Below are 20,748 nucleotides of genomic sequence, written 5' to 3' on the forward strand. Positions count from 1 at the left end.
TGTACACATACGTGTCTTCTAATCCCAGTGCTGACTGCTGAATAGGCTGACGCCAGTAGCTTCTTCTATACCGATCTCCCACCAGCTCACCAGCTCACCAGCTCGCCATCATGTCGGCCGCTGGGCAAAGGCTCCATCCGGCGCGGTGCACCACCGGCGGGGATTACCCCGCTGGCCGTTGCCTCGTCGTGCCCAAATCATAGCTCGAGATCCATCGAACGGATAGACTCTCAAGAATATCTGCTCGATACACATGCAGCCAGTCACATTTTATGATAAAACTAAATGACATTGTGGACTTGACTGAATTCACAAATTAAGACAAGGGGTTCATTCATTGTGTGTGGTTTTTTTTACGGTATCTAAGCATGTATTTCATTAAAAGGAGAAAGTATAAGGTACAACTGTTCAGCTTGCGATCGAGAGCGAGATCACAGGCTTAAAAGTCAAGGCACAAGCTAAGCTTGATCTTTAAACTGATTATGCACTCTTTAAACAAAAAGCTTGCATGCATATATATATATATATATATATATATATATATATATATATATATATATATATATGGTCCTTCGATGTCCAATGATCTCTAGTCCTAAGAGTCCTTGCAATCTAGCACTGCAGCTAATCTCTCTCTTTCCCTCCTCTCTAGGCTGAGCTTGATCTATATAGTATGCTATACGGTATACATAATAGCATCTCGAAAGGTACAGATTTAGGCGTGTTAACTAACGCCCAAAGAAAGGTGCTTGCAAAGCCATGCACGCACGCACGGAGCTCTCACATCACCAATGCAAGCAAGAGTAACGCGAGAGCACCAAGCAAGGATTAGCAAGGAGATAAAGATGACGGAGCACGTAAGAACGTACGGCAACGTCTCTCAAAAGGGCCAAAAGGGAATCACGAACGTACCCACGCCATTGAGCGTGCTAAGGGGTATCTTGTGCGTGGCCTTAAGATAGAAGGGTGTGTGCGGTTAAAGGTTAATGGGTGTGGGGAATCATTCGTGTCCATTTGCAATAGCTTAATCCGTTTGGCTTTAGTCGACATTGATGCTTGAAAAAGGCATCGACAAAATGTGATCTGTGCATGGAGATGGATGACCGAAAGATTAAAGCAGAGGCCACATGTGCACTTCTAGCTAGCTTCCTAGACGTTTAATTTGGTGAAAAGTTGATCTGACGATGCTATAATTTGTAGAACACTTGGTACTTGTTTGGTGTTCCCTTGTTAAGAATTGTACATACACGCATGCTACTTTGTAGTTAAGAAACGTTGATGCTCAGACATGACCACCACTCGATACATAGTGTGTGTGTATGATGTGCTTTGTGATTATATTGAAATTTAAATGCAAATTTTGCTATTCAACTTCACAGCAAATAGTGTCAGCTAGCTGCTACGTGTACATACAGAAGAACCATGTGTGTCTATATAAAAAGGATCGGAGACCAAACAAAGCTTCTGCCTAGCTATATACATAGCTCTCCTTTGCTAGCATGCGTGCATACATGTGGCTGCTGATGCTCAGTCAGATGATGAAACCACATGCATGGAAGCTGGATATTATAAGGACTGGTGAGGGGGGTTCGTTGGCGACAGACAATGATTACCTGATCCTCTTGCCATTAGTACTTTGATGACATGCTTAGCGCATGATGTGATACAATAATGGACGAAGGAAAGATAGATGCATTGATGCACATCAGGCATGCAAGCGGATCTATCGCATGGTAGTCATTCTTTTTACTCTGAAGGCATTTGCACCAGTCTTTGGATAAGTCTCTCATGCTTTGTCAGGTTTTGCTATCTAGCATTCGTACCTGCCAAATAAAACAGTGAGTAGAGCCTACAGAGGACTGCTGCTATCCATATATGATTTGCATATAGTTTAAAAAAAACATAGTATATGATTTCCATGGAGAACATCTTTTTTTTTCTCTAGAAAACTTTTGTAAATACACCTGCTGCTATCCATATATGATTTGCATGGAGAACATCATTTTTTTTAGAAAAACTTTTGTAGATATCGGCATGTTCTTTTCAGAATATATTGAGATGTAGATGTTAGCACACACTGTTCCTGATCTTGCCTCGAGCCCTTGACACATCTGCAAGAGCCTTGAGCCCAGGGGCGGAGCTGAGGCTTGGCACTGGATCTGCCGACCCCAACTAATTCTGGAAAAACCAGTGGCAGCTAGTTGTTAATGCTCCATTAAAAACCCGTTCTTTTCTACGCAAGACTCCGATGCTCTTTGTTCTGACTTCTCCCTGCTGTTGAGCTCTTGACTTGGGTGATCTTCACTTGTTGCTCAGTTGCTTATGCTGAACAGCCCACCATCCAAAGCCCATTGATACTCAACCTTTTTCTTCATAATTGGCCTCGGGCCTAACATATGGGCCTCATCCAGCCCATGCAGAGTACGAGGCCTAACATATGGGCCTCAACCAGCCCATGCAGAACGTTCAAATCTGTTTCAACGGAATAGCTATGCATCGCGCCCTCCCGGTTTTCTCAAAAAAAAAAAAACTATGCATCGCGCCCGCGACATTGTCGCCTACGCGCTGCTGCTCCACTCCAATTACAGCCCAAATAGAGGTAGCCGGCCCACTAATATATTTATATTTTGATATATTTATATTTAAGCTTAACATATTATAACAGAGGCTGCACAGCTCCACTCTGATTACGGCCCAAATGAGGTAGCGAGCCCACTGGGATATTTATGCTTACATCCCAACATATTCTAACACAGTTAGCACTTGCTTTTTTTTACAATATTAGCCCAAGTACCTATACTGTTAAATCATTTTTCTCTTCATTGGTCCTGAAGTTTTTGTTTCTTCTTTTAAGTGAGTGGTTCTTAATATTTTTTATGTTTAGCTTTTCTCACGACATGGGATCTTTTCCCTTTCTATTTTATTTTCTTTCCTTATCTATCTCCTCTCTTTCTCGTTCTCCTTTCCAATATATATTTACTCATTCATAGATTCCTTTCCATTCCAAGTAAACTAGAATTTTTCCTTTTTCTTTCATGTTTTGTAGAGGACCATACTTTTTTTACAATATATATGCATTTTCTTCATGTAAAATTATTTTTCTGCGTGTAAATAATTGGTTCGCAGCATCAAATTATTTGTTCTTTTTGTAGATTAAATTGTTCTGTGATGTTGACCCATTTGTTTGCGATATTCATTTTTCTTTAGTTATCTTATACAATTAAATGTTCGCGATGTGTAATATTTTGTTCGTTGCATATTAATATTTGTTCGTTGTGTCTAACCTTTTGTTCGCCAAAAATAATCATTTGTTTGTGTTTTTAAAATATTTGTTCCCAATTTTTGAAATTAAATATTTAGTATTATAAATATGTTTTTAAAAATATCGTGCAAATATGGGCAAGTGTGGCCTTGTTTTGAAGATCTTGGCATAAGAAAGATAACAGTGCAATACAAATTTAATCTGGATGCTTAAATTAGTAGTTATAACTTTTTTTAATTTTAGATTTGCATGCATGTGAGTGATGTCAGCACTTTTGTCTCTTCTGTATGCATGCAAAGATTCTACCCCATTTAACAGTGAACATGCGCAAGAATCAAATGTAAACAGGCCAGCCCAATATAATTGACTGCAATAATCGGTGCTTCAGGTGATGGTTTGCGCTGAAGTGATAGATAACCCCACCCCTCTTTCAACCCCACCACTCAGTCAGTAACGATATCTGATCGTTTTTTCTTTTGTCCCGAAATCTGGACTTGAACACTGCACGATAACAGATCGGGTTCAGTTCGCAATGCTGCCGAACTGACACTTATTTCCCTAGCCCATGATCGAGGCTCCACAGCAAAACCAACACACCAGCCGGCTTTTCAGTCAAAGACCACGTCATCTTCAAACCTTAGGGACACGGGCTACTGCTTGGCATCAAGAAATTGATCAGCTGATGGCTGATGGAAGGACATCCTTCAGTACAGAATGTGATTCATCTCTTCCACAACTAATAACACCTGCTAGTCTAATCGTAGCAGTATAAATCAGTTTTAGCTGTTCACCTTTTTTTTGGGGTAAAGCTAAAACACACTCAAGTGTTTCTCGGCATCTCAGCACGAATTTCTGACCGCCCGATCGATGCTTTTGTTAGTTTTTATCCGTCTGATACAGCTGTGGTGTTGCCCGCCTGCCCTATCTGGCATCTGTCTGTTTTTTTCTTTTGTTTCGCTGACGATCTGACCCCACTGTGCAGCCCGCATTTTACCTATTTCTTTTTTTTCCTCGAAGCTGTCGTTTCATTCCCCCCTTTCATTCTTGCGTCGATGGCGGCAAGCTGGCGAGGCAGAAGGCCGCACGAGGAGGCGGCACCTGGCGAACTCCGAGGTTCATCCCGTGGACAGCGAGGTGAAGGCCCAGGAGATCCTCGTGGTCTGTCCCAGGGGCGACAAGGCGAATGTGCGAGGGTGGCGGCGACATGCGATCTCTAAGATTCGTTCATGGCTGCTCTTCAAACGCTCCCCCTTCACCAACCCTGCTTGATCCCCTGCGCGCTTTTGTCCTCGTATGATTTTTGCTCTCAGTTGTTGTAATCTCTAGCTAGGCCACTTTCTGCTATAGAGTTTTGCGATTTCCTTTTATTTTGCGCTTCTGTCTTTGGCTATTGGCTCATCCGCTCATGCCATGTTTGTGATGATTCAATAGTTTTTTTTGTTCGGCTATTCTATCATTGTAACCGGATATGGTTATACTGGATTGGGAGTATTTGTTTCCGTTGTATAGGGCTGTGCCATTCTGTGAGCTGATTGGGTGCAGAGAAAGGGAAGAGGGAAGGAGGTCTAATTTCTGGATGAAATTTTGGTTATCATCCCAGGAGATCAGAGAATCAGTTTTTATTTTTTTATGTTTATTTCAACTAGAAGACATGATAGGTAGGGCTCTACGAACGAGGGTGAGGGCATGACCCTGTTTTTCCCAGAACATGACAAGGTGAATGAATGGGGGTGGTGTCTATTATGTGTGTTTTTGAGTAGTTTTTATTTATTTTAATTGGCACGCATAAAATAATTTTGCTTCATGCTCTTTGTTGATTAATCCACCCTCCACAATGTGCAGAAGTGTACTACTGTAGGCATCCATGCACATATTTTTGAGTTTGGGGGTAGTTTTATTATGATATAATACTGTCTTCATATAATAGCTCAAGGTATATGTAATTTGACAAGCCATGGAAAGAATCTAACTGTTTGTCCTGTGAAAATCTTTTAACTGCATTTTTATTGTTTTATGATATCTGCAACCTTTTTCAACTATCTCTTGTTGGGTATTCTAATGTAGGTTGTTGCTCTTCTATATCCTTTGACAAGCCATGGAAAGAACCTAATTCTTTTGTTTCTTTCTACTATATCGTTTTTTCTTCGAGGTACCTATTTATATATAATTATTCCTCTTTTATCGTACTGCTTTGCTTGATATTTCAATTCCTAGTCTTAGTTATAGTTGATAATAGTTAATTTGACAGTGCAATATTTGGTGTAATTTATGTCCAAGATAACTGTCATTACCTAAAATGTCAATTGTTGTGTAACAGTATGGTCATGTCAGATATTAGTACTAGATGATAATGGCTAGGATCTTTGTTCTAGTAACTGAGATGTATGATTGCTTCCAGGTTCTTATGCAGACCAACTTATCTTTCCAAAATTGATGTATGACCATCTGTTCTAGCTATGTGTTGCTTGGGATATACTGAATTTTGTTTCATGTTTTTTATGTCTTTAGATTTTAGAATTTGAGGGTATATTTGGCTAGATGCTCCAGTTTCTTATCTATTCCACTTATGTAGTTATATGTGCTCCTTTCTACTATGCATGATACTTTGGTTTCTCAATCACAAATAGCTAATGCTCCAGTAGGTTGCCAAATACATTTGTGCTGTCTTGCAGCCTGCATCCAAAAATGGGGAATGCATTGCACATTTGAGAGGTTAGCAAGCAGCATGTGACATCTATTGTTGTGCTACCAGATAGTATAACCTACCTCGATGCAACTGTCTATCGCAGATCTTCATTTTTTCCAATGCTAAAGCAGGAGCTTCTTATTATGGCTAGAGCCATCTTTGTTGTACTGTTATATTTTAAAGAATAATCATATATGATGCACATGTAATAATTTCATAGGATCTTCCTTCTTATTATAGTTACAGTTTAGAATAATCATAGTTATAGTGATAATTTTACTATAATTCATATATGATGCACATGTAATAGTTCACTATATATTTTCATATATATGCATATTTGTCATTTGCATTTGAGGGGCTTCACTCATTACCCAAACTATCTGTCATTTGAGAGACCATAGAAATAATTTGATATTTGCAATCTGCCATTTGATATTTGAATCTGACTATTTGACATTTGCATTTGTGGTGTTTTAACAATTTCTTGTTTTTTTGTATATTTGTAAACCATAGAATAATTTTGAGGATTTTTGAATATGCATTCTGCATCTGTGTGTTTTTTATTATGATGATTATTTAATTTGCTACATGTAATGTTTGAAATCATATTATATGCAATTTTGAGGAAACCATAGATGAGCTTTTACTACCTTGTCGTTTTCTCATGTCTTGTTGCAATGAGCTCCAAACAACTATTTGCTTGTGATGCTCAACATAGAATAATCGGTTGTCCTTTGTTATATGATATTTGCATCCATTTTTGTTGAAATACTATTATGATATGTTCTATGTCTACTAGCTTTGATCTACATATGTCGATCTAGAGTTTTAGTGACAGTTCATATCTTCTAAAATTCCAACGGTGATTATACCGTCATTTTTAGTTAAACAAGGTGTAATTTCAGTCTTTTTCCATTTCGTTCCTTGTTGTAATTTGCTGACATTTCTTATGTCATGTTTCTCCAGCATGCCATTTAGTTTCATATTTCAGTAGTCACACTGCCTACAGCTAAAATTCCAGTGGTTATTGTATTGTCATTCTTATGTCTGCATGGTGTAATAATTGTTCAAATGTCAGGCTATTTCATGTTTGGCTAACATGTTTCATATGTCTATGTTTGTAGATGTATTTCGACCCACCATATTCATTTGAGACGCACTATGTTCTCATCACTAGGGACATGCACACATAACTTGCCATTGAGGGCACTCAGAGCAAATTTGTAGTCAAAACAAATGAACAAAATAGTGTTCAATATTGTGAGCTACAATCTTTTATTTCATTTCTAAACTCAGCGTTTGTGACTGAATTTTGAAGCTCTATTCAGGCTTGTGTTCTGAAGTTTTCATTCCTTTTGACTTATTAATTGCCAAGTTGATGTAGTCAGTTATATTATTTGGTTATAGGGTTCTACATTCTTGTGTGACAAATATGTTACTTGAACTCAAGAGTTGCATGATTTTAATCTTTCAAATTTGTCATTAAAATGTTACATTTTCAATCCTAACTACAGGAACTTCATTCTTCAAATCTGTTTGTGCTTAGAAGGCTTATAATTAGATTTGTACAGCTGTGTATTGGTAAGAGTAATTAACCCTGCTTTTCAAAACTGAACGTTGGATTTTAATCCTGTGGTTGAAAAATCGGGTGTGGATATGCCCCGAAACACTCGATTTTTTCTACTGTACTAATCATGTGATTTGACGTTACAAAACACTCAGGTGAGCATAGTCTTCAAAACACTCGCGTTTGATATAGATAGATCCTTTTTTTTTGGAACAAATCGACTGTTAAATTCTATAGTCCAGTGCATCCTCGCCAAAAAAAAACGAGCATCTAGTAACCTTGTAGTAGCATCAGAGGGTGACCAGCTGCTAATTCGAAGTTTCGAACTGACCGATTGTATTTCAGGCCGTGTTTAGTCTTTTACATGTAAAATTTTTGCGTTGGAATCTTACTAATTTGAAATACTAAATGAAGTCTATTTACAAAACTTTTTGTATAGATGGATTGTAAATCGCGAGACGAATCTAATGATACTAATTAATCTATGATTAATCTATAATTAAAGGATGGTTACTGTAGCATCACTGTTGCAAATCATAGATTAAGTAGGCTCATTAGATTCGTCTCGCAATTTACAACTCATCCATGCAAAAAAGTTTTGTAAATAGACTTCATTTAATATTCCATACATGTGTCCCAACATTTGATATGATTTTTTTTTGGTTTACGGGGTTTACAGTAACAGGTTTGCTGCCAAGTCAAGTTCGTAGCTTTTTCGCGACCGTGCCCACGGTTCGTAGATGCTCGTAGCTACGAACAAGTCAAGTTCGTAGCTAGCTTCCAGTCTTTGCGTTGCCTGAACTCTGAACACTGGCATGACTGCATGACAGCATGAGCATTCGTCTCGTGCGGTGCGGGCCCCCACCGCCGCCGGACCTGACGCTCCGCGGTCGCCGGCGACTTTTGCTCTTCGTCCCCCTTCTTTCTGGTTCTTCCCCTTCCTCAGTCCAATAATCTCTACCGCCCCGTGCGGCCTCCCCTCCGACCAATGGCGACGACTCACCCGGCGCTCCTCTTCCTCCTCGTCCTCGCATGCGCCGTCGCCGCCGCCACCGCCCGGGGGTTCTACCTGGCCGCCGCCACCTCCACCGCCGCCCGGGAGTTCTACCTGCCCGCCGCCGCCCCCACCGACTTCCGGAAGGTTCTTCCTCCCTCCACCCCCTGCTACCTGTGTTCTTCCTCTCCCGCAAGGCTCTGTTTCCTGACGCGCCGAGCCGTGGCTGCTTGCAGAACGACCTGCTCAGCTGAGCTCCGTCAAGACGCAGGTGCCCTACCCCTACTACTCTCTCCCCTTCTGCAGGCCGGACACCATCGTCAACAGCGCCGGGAGCCTCGGCGAGCTCCTCCGTGGCGACCGGATCGAGAGCTCGCCCTACGTGGTAAGTAATTCTGCAGGACTTCGGCAACTAGTACCAGTAGTCCAGTACATTAGGGCCGTGTTTGGTTGCAGCCGGTAAATTTTTTGAAAAAGCATCTTTCTATATTTAAAGTACTAAATATAGATTAATCACAAAAATAATTACAGAACTCATCTGTAAATCGCGAGACGAATCTAATGAGCCTAATTAATCCGTCATCAGAGGTTATTTACTGTAGCATTACTGTAGCAATTCAGCATCTAATTACAGCCTAATTAGGTTCATTAGATTCGTCTCGCCATTTACAGACAGCAGTCAAAATGCGTTTTTTATTTCGTCTAGATTTAAGTCTCCATGCAGGCGCCGAAAAAAAAAATTGGAATTTGGAATTTTGTAACTGAACAGCCTAGCAATGGAATTTCCGTGTTCCTCTTTACACCTCCTGTCAGCTGCTTTTGCCGGCATGTCACCAATTAGCTCATGATTTTTAGCTGTGAATCCGATGCAGTTCGAAATGATGGAGCCTAAGCTCTGTCAGGTAGCGTGCAGGATCGTTCTGAGCCAACAGGGAGCAAAGGATTTCAAGGAGAAAATCGATGACGAGTATCATGTAAACATGTGAGATGCAGCCTGCATAGAAGTTCGGATAAAATGGATTAGAGAATCTGAGAATGAGCCTTTGTTTTTGTTGTTTGCAGGATTCTTGATAACGTCCCCATGGTCATCCCAGTTAGGAGACTGGATAAAGAGGCACCTCTGTTCTATCTACAAGGCATCTGTGTTGGTGTCAAGGGGCGGTTTGTAGGGGTGGGTTGATGATCTTCTCGCTGCCCAGGAATACCAATGTGTTCAACCAATCACAACTGTCTCATGATTTGAATGTGTTTGATGCAGAGAAAGGATAGCAGTTATTTCATCCACAACCACTTATTATTTCTGGTGAAGTATAACAGAGATGCGCACACAGGTCTCGCTAGGATTGTGGGCTTTGAGGTTAAACCGTTCAGGTTAAGTATTCATCCATCATAGTGTTGGGTTTCTTTGTGGAGTTCTCAAATGATTATGCCTGCTGTGATATTACATTTATGTGATGCTTGGTTTGTACATTTATTATATATGCTGTAGTGTTAAGCATGAACTCGATGGTGATTTGAAGGGGAATATGACACGCCTTGAAACCTGTAATCCGCACTCAGGGCGTCTAATAATGAGCTCTGATAGGCCTCAAGAAATAGAGGCAAACAAAGAGATCATTTTCACCTATGATGTTAACTTTGAGGTAGTTCCGATTGTTCCACTTGGACCACTTGTCGAGTTGTTTGTACACAACCATCCTCGCTTTTTTTAGATCTAGGGGTCTTATGGTCCAATTTTTCAGATTTCCTGATCTTTTCATTGTTGTTCACATGTTACCTCATGCAGGAAAGTGATATCAAGAGGGCATCACGTTGGGACACTCGCCTTAACATGCCTGACGAGCATTGGTTTAATATTGGGAATTCTCTTATGACAGTCCTATTCCTCTCTGTGATGGTTGCCATGGTCATGATCCGGACTCTGTACCGTGACATCTCCATGTACAACCAGCTGGAGAACCAGGAGGAAGCCCAGGAGTCTGGGTGGAAGCTTCTCCACGGCGATGTTTTCAGGCCTCCTGTGAATGCTGACCTGCTGTGCGTTTTCGTGGGCACAGGTGTACAGTTCTTTGGAATGCTGATTGTCACCTTGCTGATCGCCATCCTGGGGCTCCTATCGCCTTCAAACGGTGGAGGGTTCATGACAGCCATGATCCTGCCCTGGGTCTTCATGGGCCTCTTTGCAGGGTACTCCACTGCACGCCTTTACAAGATGTTGGGGGGCTCAGAATGGAAGAAGGTCTCCATCAAGACGGCCTTGGTAGTCCCTGGTGCTGTCTTTCTAATAATCTTTACTCTGAACATTCTCCTCTGGATGGAGAAATCCTCCGGGGCCGTGCCATTCACCACCATGTTCGCACTGGTTTTCCTGTGGCTCGGAGTCTCTTTGCCACTGACCTTCATCGGCAGCTTCCTTGGGTTTAACAAGACTGCCATTGACGACCCGGTGATGAGGACAAACAAGATACCGCGGCCGATACCGGAGCAGCCATGGTACATGAATCCACCGGTCTCGGTTTTGATCGGAGGCATCCTGCCCTTTGGCGCGGTGTTCATGAAGCTCTTCTACATACTGACAGCAATCTGGATTCACCAGTCCTACTACGCGTTCGGGATTGCGTTCCTTGTCTTCATGATCCTTGTCGTGACCTGCGCGGAGATCTCCATTGTTCTCTGCTCTTTCCATCTGTGCAACGAGGATCACCGGTGGTGGTGGAGGTCCTACTTGACTTCTGGATCGTCGGCGCTGTACCTGTTCCTGTACACCACGTTCTATTTCTTCACCAATCACCAAGCTGCAGTTCACAAAGGCGCTCCCGTGCATGCTCTACTTCGGCTACATGTTCATCTTGTCCTATGCCTTCTTCGTGCTAACCGGCACCATTGGCTTCTGCGCCTGCCTGTGGTTCACCAGGCTCATATTCTCTTCACTGAAGATTGACTAGGAATCTACAATTTCATCACTTCGCTTTCGGCTTGAGAAATCGGAGGTTGAAGATGGGAAAGTGACCATGATGTGAAAAGTAGCTTGTTTATACACAATGAAATAATTAATGTTGCTCATTCAGGGGTCTTTACGGGATTTACGAATTCATTCAATTACACTAAAAACGTTGATGCCAGTCACTTGGTGCTGTACTGTGTGTTAAAGCACGTTCCACAAATAAAGCCTCTCATGCCTATATACTGTGTTATAGACTTATAGTGATCTACAATTGCAGTTTTTTTTTTGAAGAAACAGTACGATTGCAGGCTTAGGCCATTAGTGGCTTTGTGAGCAAATTCGTTACTCTTTATATAAGCCATAAGATTCACGTTACCACTATAGCTGAATCTATAAGGATGATCATAGTATTCACGATCTTTTTACATGTTCAGGTATGTTGCCATTTACATAAGTTTTCTTAAAGAAGTTACAGAGGCCCAAATGGCACTGTCCGGTATCACAGAGGCTCAGATCAAAAAATTTCGCGGAAGCTTTGCTTCTAAAGCTGTGCCAACAGAAAACCTCAACAAGTTCTTTCGTAGCCTGGAGAAAGATCTTACTTGTCCTACGTGTAGTAAAGACTAAGGAGCCTGAAGATGGTTTTCATGCAGTTACTGGCTGCCCAAAGCCCCAAATGCTGGCCCCTTGTGTTCTGCAACTCTGCATTTAGAGATACCCTAGCAGCTGCTTTGCAGAGTCAGAGTCGTGCAAAAGCTGGCTTAGATCTACTGGTTGATGCACTTTCAGTTACAGAGCGCGCTCACGTACCTGCAATTCGTTGGCGCATCTGGTAATATGTGAGAAGTGATACTGTGCGTGACAAGGAACCGGCAACAATGAGACCTTCAAATAACATTCAACTCATGCGGAGGTATGTGAACTCAGGAAGGGAGATGCCAAAAAAAAAAAACACGCCCTCTGCTAGCCCACCGAAGCATTATGTGGCCCATGAAAACACTTGACAGTCCATGGAAGCACTACGCACTCAGAAGTCTTGCTGCCTGCACCAACCAATCATCGTTCAAAAAGCGTTCAAATCCTAGAAAGAAATTGTTCCGACTAAAGAAGAAACGTTCGGAGACAAAAAAAAAGAGTTGTTTAACCGAGTGATCGATTTGGATAAATCTATATCTATAACTATTTCTAAAGCACGTAACGTTTCCACCTAAATTTTTATGCGAGTTAGGTCATGGTCAGGTGGGTTTTAGTCCATCCGGTATGCGAGTTGGACCAGCCCTCCGCCCATAGCTCGGTCACTCGGATACTTATACATATAAGCAACTATATGTATCTGATAGCAACAGATATATTTATGTAGTATAATTGTAACTGAGGAAAGGAAATGTTCTGATGCGTATTAATCCAAGACATTGTTCCAACTAGATGACACTACCCAACCGTCACAGCGAGTAGGTCCCTTTCCTCAAGGATGTCTATTTGTCGCCTTCTGCGACTTGTTGCGGTCCAATCGCAACTATTTTCTTCTTCCTTCACCGTTTGCCCCGCCCTGCTCCCCCGCCTCCTCCGCCTCCGCCGCCGCCCTACACCGCCGTTGCTTTCTCCTCGCCCCTGCCGCCGTCCACCGCCCACCAAGCCATCCTATCCCGACTAGCTGCCGGTGCTCCCGCGCCGCCTCACCCTTCGCAGACCGCCGCTCCCCTCCTGTAGGTCCGATGAGAGCCCCGAAACCCTCAATCCTAAGATCTATCACCACCCTCCACCACTCCGGCCGCTCCCCCACTACCCACCCATGGACCCGGCAATCCCCATCCGCTAAGCCGCCGCCAACCACCATCGAAAGCTCCAGGTTGGAGAAGCACGCGTCCTTCCATCATCCTACAACCTTCTTCCCAATCGCATGTACCGAATGGAGAAGAAACAAAAGCAGAGGAAATAGCCGATAGGAGCAGAGAAGCAGAACAAGCAGTGTAAGATGCGGATCGCCCCCTGCCAACTGAATCGTGAATGGTAGGGTAGCACTCTTGCAAATCATATATTCTTTTTCAAACAAAAATTTACACGTAACATCTAACTGAATCAACATGGCCATGTATCTAAAATTTATCTTGAAAACAATAACACGGAGATCCTTTCAGCTTCTCTGTCAACCCCAGACCAGACCGCGTAAAAAATCGGCTGCGTTGCCTTCTTCCAAAACACGGTCTTGGATGCATTCGCTGTCAAAAGAAAAATAATAATCAAAATCCACATCATGGCAAGGACATTACCAGTTCGTAGACGACTTGGCAAGATAGCAGAGCTTTGCCAAACCAGAAGCAACTCCTTTACAGTACTGCCCCATCACAAACGTGTGGAGTTGGACCCACGCGTCAGTGACTCAGCTGCAGAGAACAGTATGCTTCCGGGCCAAACCACCACGGATCTCGCCGAACCACGAGGCTCGATCGGGGGCGCACGGCACGGCGAACACGCAACCACCACCAACTAGCGCGCTGCCGGCCGGCTTCCGGTCAAACACGCGCGTCACGGTGCTCCGTACGGGTGTCTCGTGCGCGCGCCACGCCACGGACGGCTGCGCCGTCGCGTCGTGGTGGTGCGCGCTGCCCACCTGTTCCTGGAGAGGCGCCGAGGCGGCGGCACGCGTGCGTGCTGCGTCTCCCACTGAACCGGCCACTCACGCTCCACTACTGCAGTAGTGCAGTTTCTATGTTCAGGCCTGACGACACATCGTCAACAAAAGGCCATGTTTGGTCAGGAGGTGAAAAAAATTTCATGAAAATTTTTAGTAGCTTTGATCCCTAATTAGAGTTACTAAATAAAGTCTAATTACCGAATCACTTCCAAAGCTATGATACTATAGCACTTACTGTAACTAATGAGACATTTGATCGTACGATTAGGGGATTATTAGGCGTGGTTACTGTAGCATCACTGTAGTCAATCATGATGAAACTTGACTTATTAGATTCATCTGAAAAAGTTACATCCATTCATAAAAAATTTCGCAAATAAATTTTATTTAGTACTTCATGCACGCATTCGTCTTTTTGTGAATTTTTTTTCATCATGTAAACCGAACACGGCCAAAAACTGATCGATCGTTTGGGCATCTGATGAGGACCATGTGGCAATCTCACAGTAGCAGCAGAGGTGGCTGTGGCTAACAAACTACCGTAAGAGGAAGCTCAGTGTATATGGCAAAGTAGCAAACCAGTCTATACTAGAAAAATGCCGCACCGTAGGCGCCTCCGAGAGGCCCGTCATGAATTTATATCCGTGCTTATAAATTTTGTTGCGGGTTCGACCAAATTTAATTTGATTGTTAAATATATGTGTGTGAGGTGTGGACCGTTGAAATATGTCTATGAATCGTCCATGTGTTCATTCGTAGCGACAAACTTGTATGTGGCAGTCATCATACATGTCAATATTGTGGTATATGCAGTGTGTAAATGTGTGAGGCGATTTAACCCGTCACCGATACACATTAAGTGGGTTGGTTTTGTAGAAGTCTTGAGGTGTTTTCTGTGGATATATTGTTCGTGAAGTGCAAATTGATTTCACCGAAGCTCATAAGGTTTATGTGGAGCGGCGTAGATAGAGTGCAGGTTGATTTTATCAGAGTTCAGAGGGTTTTTTTTTAAAAACTATAGTAGGCCCCACGTATAATTGGTTCAGTGGGCCCACATACGGTGGGTCTCACTTGTGGGTCCCGTGGGTCCACAGCGGGTCCCACAAGTGGGGCCCACTTGTGAGACCCACATTGTCGGGTCCTACGGGCCCACGATGGGGCCCACATGCGGGACTCATGTCAACGGGTCCCACATATGGGGTCAAATGCTTTAGAATTGTTTCTACTCGTTGGATCGGCCGATCTGACGGCCCATATATTCTTGCCGACGTGGCCACCTTCTGGTGCAAGGAAATGCACCAGAATTAGTTATATAGATAGATGTGTGGACCACAGCGTCAGTAGTCCTTTCCTATTTCATTCTCCACGTCCAGACCATAAGGTGGGGTTCATATAAAAATAAAAAAAACTATGGTCCCAACCAGCTCTGGCGCAGCGCGGATGGGGTGGGCGGGCAGATACAGGTGGAGAGAAATATTCTTTTTATTCTCTATGGACAGTCCACAGTGTTATAGACGATTTAAACTATAGACTACTCTATTACTTCTTCCACAATGTTTCAGCCAGTCCATAAAAAATAATTTAATCCCTATAGACTGCTTTTGAAGTACATTGTGGTTGCTCTAAGTGTTTGTTACCTACCAACAGCACGCAGAAGCGGGAAGGTGCACGCACGACACCAAAGTTTTGGAGCTGTACTTGGTTGATGCCAAGGCAAGTGACGCTCTGAATTGGCCTTGTGCTTTCTCCTAGCCTTTAAAAGAAAATAGGTGACATTTAACCTTGTTTTTAAGGTGATATTTAACCTTGTGATGGCTCGTGATGGCGATCGAATCTCCCGACGTTTCCCGGCTGTTTCCGGTGATGGCTTCTTCGTCGTCAGCGGGGACATGGTAGCAGCGCTTGCCCCCGGCATAGCGCCGGCGTCCTGGTCCCGGCGGCTTGACGCCGATCTTGGCTGCAGCTCCTCGGCTGCCGGTCGGCTTCCTACTACCGCTCATATAAGAAGAATCTAGGAGATGTTTCAAGAAAAAAAAAGGGCACACTACTACGCTCTAAACCGTCTCTAACACGCGACTTGCACGGTGTAATGTAGCGTAACCAGTCTGGCCTGCGTCCATACCGGGCTCGCTATGTCCAACGGTGCCCTGTAAGGCTCCCTCCCCCGCACGTATGGGGAGCTTTGGGGGAGGAAGCCCTCCAACGGCTCCCCTCATGGCTCCCCTATATATTGGGGGGAGTTTCAACTCCCCCACGTATGGGGGGAGTTGAAACTCCCCTATATCTCTAATCACACCGTTTCTTTACGATATTAATCTCGTTTGAGCCCCGTAACACGATAATAATGTGTATTATGACAGTATAAATACTGTATGTTTTTTTAAATTAAAAAACGTTAAATAAATAGTTAGTTAATGAGTGATAGTATATAGGGGGAATAGATATGAGGGGAATGGTTGGAGAGAAGGAGTTATAGGGGGAGGAATCTTTTGGAGGGAGGTAGTAAAATATAGTAAATAGTACATTTGGGGGAGTTGGATGGGGGGAATGGTTGGAGAAAGCCTAAACCACCCCGCAGTTATTAACAAACACGAGCTCCCCGCGAATCCGCGTCGTGATTCGCGCACCGCCGGTGGGTCCCACGCCCCCAACCGGGCCCCGGCCCCCTCCGGAATCCGCGATTCCGGTGGGCCACGACGCGGCAAGTACGAGAGGCGAGACACGCGCCGCCGAACTGCGCGGGTCGCCGGGCCCCACCTGCCAGCCTCCCACCTAAACCCCGGCCAGCCGCCCCGGGGACACCCGTCAAATCCAAGCGAAGGCCTAGGCCGCCCCCTCGACGACTTCCTCCTTCCCTTCCCCTCCTCCCCGATCCACGGCCACCCATGGCGACGCCGACGACCCGCCCGGCGCTGGCGCTCCTCCTAGTCGCGGCCGCCGTGCTCGCCAGCGCCGGCGCCGCGCGCGGGTTCTACCTCCCCGGCGTCGCCCCCGCCGACTTCCGCAAGGTCCCCCCACCCTTTCCGTTTCCTCTTCCTCCTGTTTCTCGTTTCGCGTTTCTCTCTTCGCTGGGCCTCCTCACGCGCTGAGGCTGCGTATGTGCGTGGGTTGCAGAAGGACCCGCTCGCCGTGAAGGTGAACCAGCTGAGCTCCATCAAGACGCAGCTGCCCTACTCCTACTACTCCCTACCCTTCTGCAGGCCGGGCACCATCGTCGACAGCGCCGAGAACCTCGGCGAGGTCCTCCGCGGCGACCGCATCGAGAATTCGCTATACGTGGTAAGCTTACGGGCCAGTACTAGTGCTCTACATGTTCAAAAAAAAGTGTAGTGTAGTGCTCTGCATCCACTTCCTTTATATGTTACTAGTACCTACCTGCACTGCAGTTCTGAGATAGTCTCAGGAAAAAGGTCACTCGTGTCGTGTATGTTCGCTGTAATTAGCTCGGTCCTCGGTGCCTTTGTGAAATTTCAGTTAATTGTGGTCCATGAAAATGCAGTTCGAGATGATGGAGCCTAAGCTGTGCCAGATCGTGTGCAAGATTGCTCCGAACCAAGACGAGGCCAGGGATCTGAAGGAGAAAATCGACGACGAGTACCGCATAAACATGTGAGAGGCCATTTACTGAATGCTTAGAATACTAGATCAAATGCCCATATATAATATTTCTGGTGGCTGGAAGGGGGAAATGAACCTTGCATTGGTTTTGTGGCTTGCAGGATTCTTGACAACCTTCCTTTGGTCGTACCTATTAAGAGGTTGGATCAAGAGGCACTGACGGTCTATCAGCAAGGCGTGCATGTCGGCGTCAAGGGACAGTATGCAGGGGTGGGTTGATAATCTGCTAAGTTCAAAAAATACTTATGTGTTCTGATATGAATGTCATTGGTGCAGAGCAAGGAGGAGAAGCATTTCATCCACAACCACTTCACATTTCTGGTGAAGTATCACAAGGATGCAGACACAGATATTGCTAGGATTGTGGCCTTTGAGGTTAAACCATACAGGTGTAATATTCATCCCTCATTCCTGAACCTATGGGCTATAGATGACACGATGCTCGCTATGATGTTAGGTTTATATATGATTATTATAACTAAATTTACAATATCTTCTGCAGCATTAAGCATGAATATGATGGTGACTGGAAGGGGAATGCTACACCCCTTAAAACCTGTGATCCACACTCGAGACGTCTAGTCGTAGACTCGGATTCACCTCAAGAAGTAGAGGCCAGTAAAGAGATCATTTTCACCTATGATGTTAACTTTGAGGTATTTTTTATCTCGAATATTTTGTCTATAATCACCCTTAATGCATTATTATGTCAAAGTTCCCCACTGTAAACCTTCAGATTGATGGTCCAACTTTTCCTTGAGAAACCTTCAAATCTTCTGACTTTTTTGGTTCATATGTGTGTCATGCAGGAAAGTCCTATCAAGTGGGCATCACGCTGGGACACCTACCTTCTGATGGCAGATGACCAAATCCATTGGTTCTCAATTGTCAATTCTCTGATGATAGTCCTCTTCCTCTCTGGGATGGTTGCCATGATCATGCTCCGGACACTGTACCGTGACATCTCCAAGTACAACCAGTTAGAAGACCAGGAGGACGCCCTGGAGGAGACAGGATGGAAGCTTGTCCATGGCGATGTGTTCAGGCCTCCTGTCAAAGCTGACCTGCTGTGCGTATATGTTGGGACAGGCGTTCAGTTTTTTGGGATGCTGCTTGTCACCTTGCTGTTTGCCATCCTTGGGCTACTCTCACCATCAAACCGGGGAGGCCTTATGACAGCAATGCTCCTCCTCTGGGTCTTCATGGGCCTCTTTGCAGGGTACTCCTCCTCGCGCTTTTACAAGATGTTCAAGGGTTCAGAATGGAAGAATGTCACAATCAAGACGGCCTTGATGTTCCCTGGCATCGTGTTTGCGATATTCTTCGTCCTGAATGCTCTCATCTGGGGTGAGAAATCCTCTGGTGCTGTGCCATTCACCACCATGTTTGCACTTGTTCTTCTCTGGTTCGGGATCTCTGTGCCGCTTGTCTTCATCGGCAGCTACCTTGGGTTCAAGAAGCCTGCCTTGGAGGACCCTGTGAGGACAAACAAGATACCACGGGCAATACCAGAGCAGCCATGGTACATGAACCCAGTCGTCTCAGTACTGATCGGTGGCATCCTGCCCTTCGGCGCTGTGTTCATCGAGCTCTTCTTCATCCTGACATCAATCTGGCTGCACCAGTTCTACTACATCTTTGGTTTCCTTTTCCTGGTGTTCGTCATCCTGATCCTGACCTGCGCTGAGATCACCATTGTGCTCTGCTACTTCCAGCTCTGCGGTGAGGACTATCAGTGGTGGTGGAGGTCCTACCTGACGGCTGGCTCGTCAGCACTGTACCTCTTCCTGTACGCCACATTCTATTTCTTCACCAAGCTGGAGATCACGAAGACTGTATCTGGCGTGCTTTACTTCGGGTACATGCTCATCGCCTCGTATGCCTTCTTCGTGCTCACCGGCACCATTGGCTTCTATGCCTGCTTCTGGTTCACCAGGCTCATCTACTCTTCGGTCAAGATCGACTAGAAATCCGGAGACTAAAATTGTAACTGTTTTGTCGGTTTCCCGTATCAGAGGTTAAAAGACTGTAGGAAAGGAATCATCAGAAGTTCAGAATGTAGTATAAGCTGAAACGTAGTCTGCTTGTTCAGGTGTTTTAGGGTATTCACAGTTTGATTCTGTAACACTACATTAGTGTATTTTTTTATGCCAGTAATTCGGTGCGGGTGTGTATCCTTACAGAAAAGATTCCGATGGTACAATCAAACTATTTAACATTGTAACCATACCTTTTGTTGGTGAAATGCTGGATAATGTTTACTTCTGCGGCTCTGCTGTTGTGAAATTGTGCGGAAAGCCTCAGACAAGTTGTAATGTCTGTTGATTTTTCTACTTGCTATCCATTTCGATTGGAGATGCTTCTCTGAAAGGCTATGGGGGGAACATCGCTGAAATGCAGCTCGTCATCTGCTGTTTGCTTTGCCTGCCCAAGGGCGTATCTTGAAGCAGGGGCACTGCACTCGTGAGCACACCTAGCAGCAATGAAGCTGGTCTTTGACTGCATCAGACGATCAACTTCTCCACGCCCGCGAAGTGATTCAGTGGCTTCGCCCTCGCGCAAATCGGGAGCAGCAAGTGCACGGGAAGCAGAAGCAGCTGTGAACTGACCATGACTATCTTTGGACCGATCGCACCCCGTCAGGACAGAAGCAGTGGAAGCATCAGAATGCGTCTTCTTCTTCTTCTTTTTTTGAGGGAGTAAAGCATCAGAATGTAGCATGCATGTTTGTACATTCCCTCAAAAAAAAAAGCTGCTTGTTCAGGTGCTTCAGGGTATTTGCAGGTTGACTGAATGAGGGTACTTTGATGCTAGTAATTCATGGCAGATTCCGATGGTACAATCAAACTATTTAACATTGAACCATATCTTCTGTGGTTGAAAATGCTGCAGATCCGTCTTCGAATAATTGCTGCATGATCTCCGCATCTCTCATGAGCATCCTGTTCTGAATCTACTTTGTTTGAAGCTTGAATCTTACAAGCCCAACTCATCAAACGAATAGGCGACAGGACAAGAAAAGAGAGACTTTCTCCAGTA

The 20,748-nt window shown here is 44.5% G+C and overlaps 1 protein-coding gene and 1 pseudogene across 1 annotated transcript; both read left to right on the forward strand.

Annotated features, from left to right (window-relative positions):
• Nucleotides 1-8,311: 8,311 nt before the first annotated feature.
• LOC120704109 lies at nucleotides 8,312-11,696 on the forward strand (annotated as a pseudogene).
• Nucleotides 11,697-16,901: 5,205 nt separating this feature from the next.
• LOC120704110 (transmembrane 9 superfamily member 8-like) lies at nucleotides 16,902-19,975 on the forward strand. Its single transcript, XM_039988360.1, has 7 exons — nucleotides 16,902-17,099; nucleotides 17,206-17,370; nucleotides 17,591-17,700; nucleotides 17,811-17,919; nucleotides 17,986-18,098; nucleotides 18,212-18,365; nucleotides 18,519-19,975. Exons 1-7 carry the CDS (start codon nucleotides 16,977-16,979, stop codon nucleotides 19,674-19,676), a joined length of 1,932 nt encoding a protein of 643 aa, XP_039844294.1. The 5' UTR covers nucleotides 16,902-16,976; the 3' UTR covers nucleotides 19,677-19,975.
• The last annotated feature ends 773 nt before the right edge of the window (nucleotides 19,976-20,748 follow it).

Source organism: Panicum virgatum, chromosome 4K (assembly GCF_016808335.1).
Source record: "Panicum virgatum strain AP13 chromosome 4K, P.virgatum_v5, whole genome shotgun sequence".
Taxonomy (NCBI): Eukaryota; Viridiplantae; Streptophyta; class Magnoliopsida; order Poales; family Poaceae; genus Panicum; species Panicum virgatum.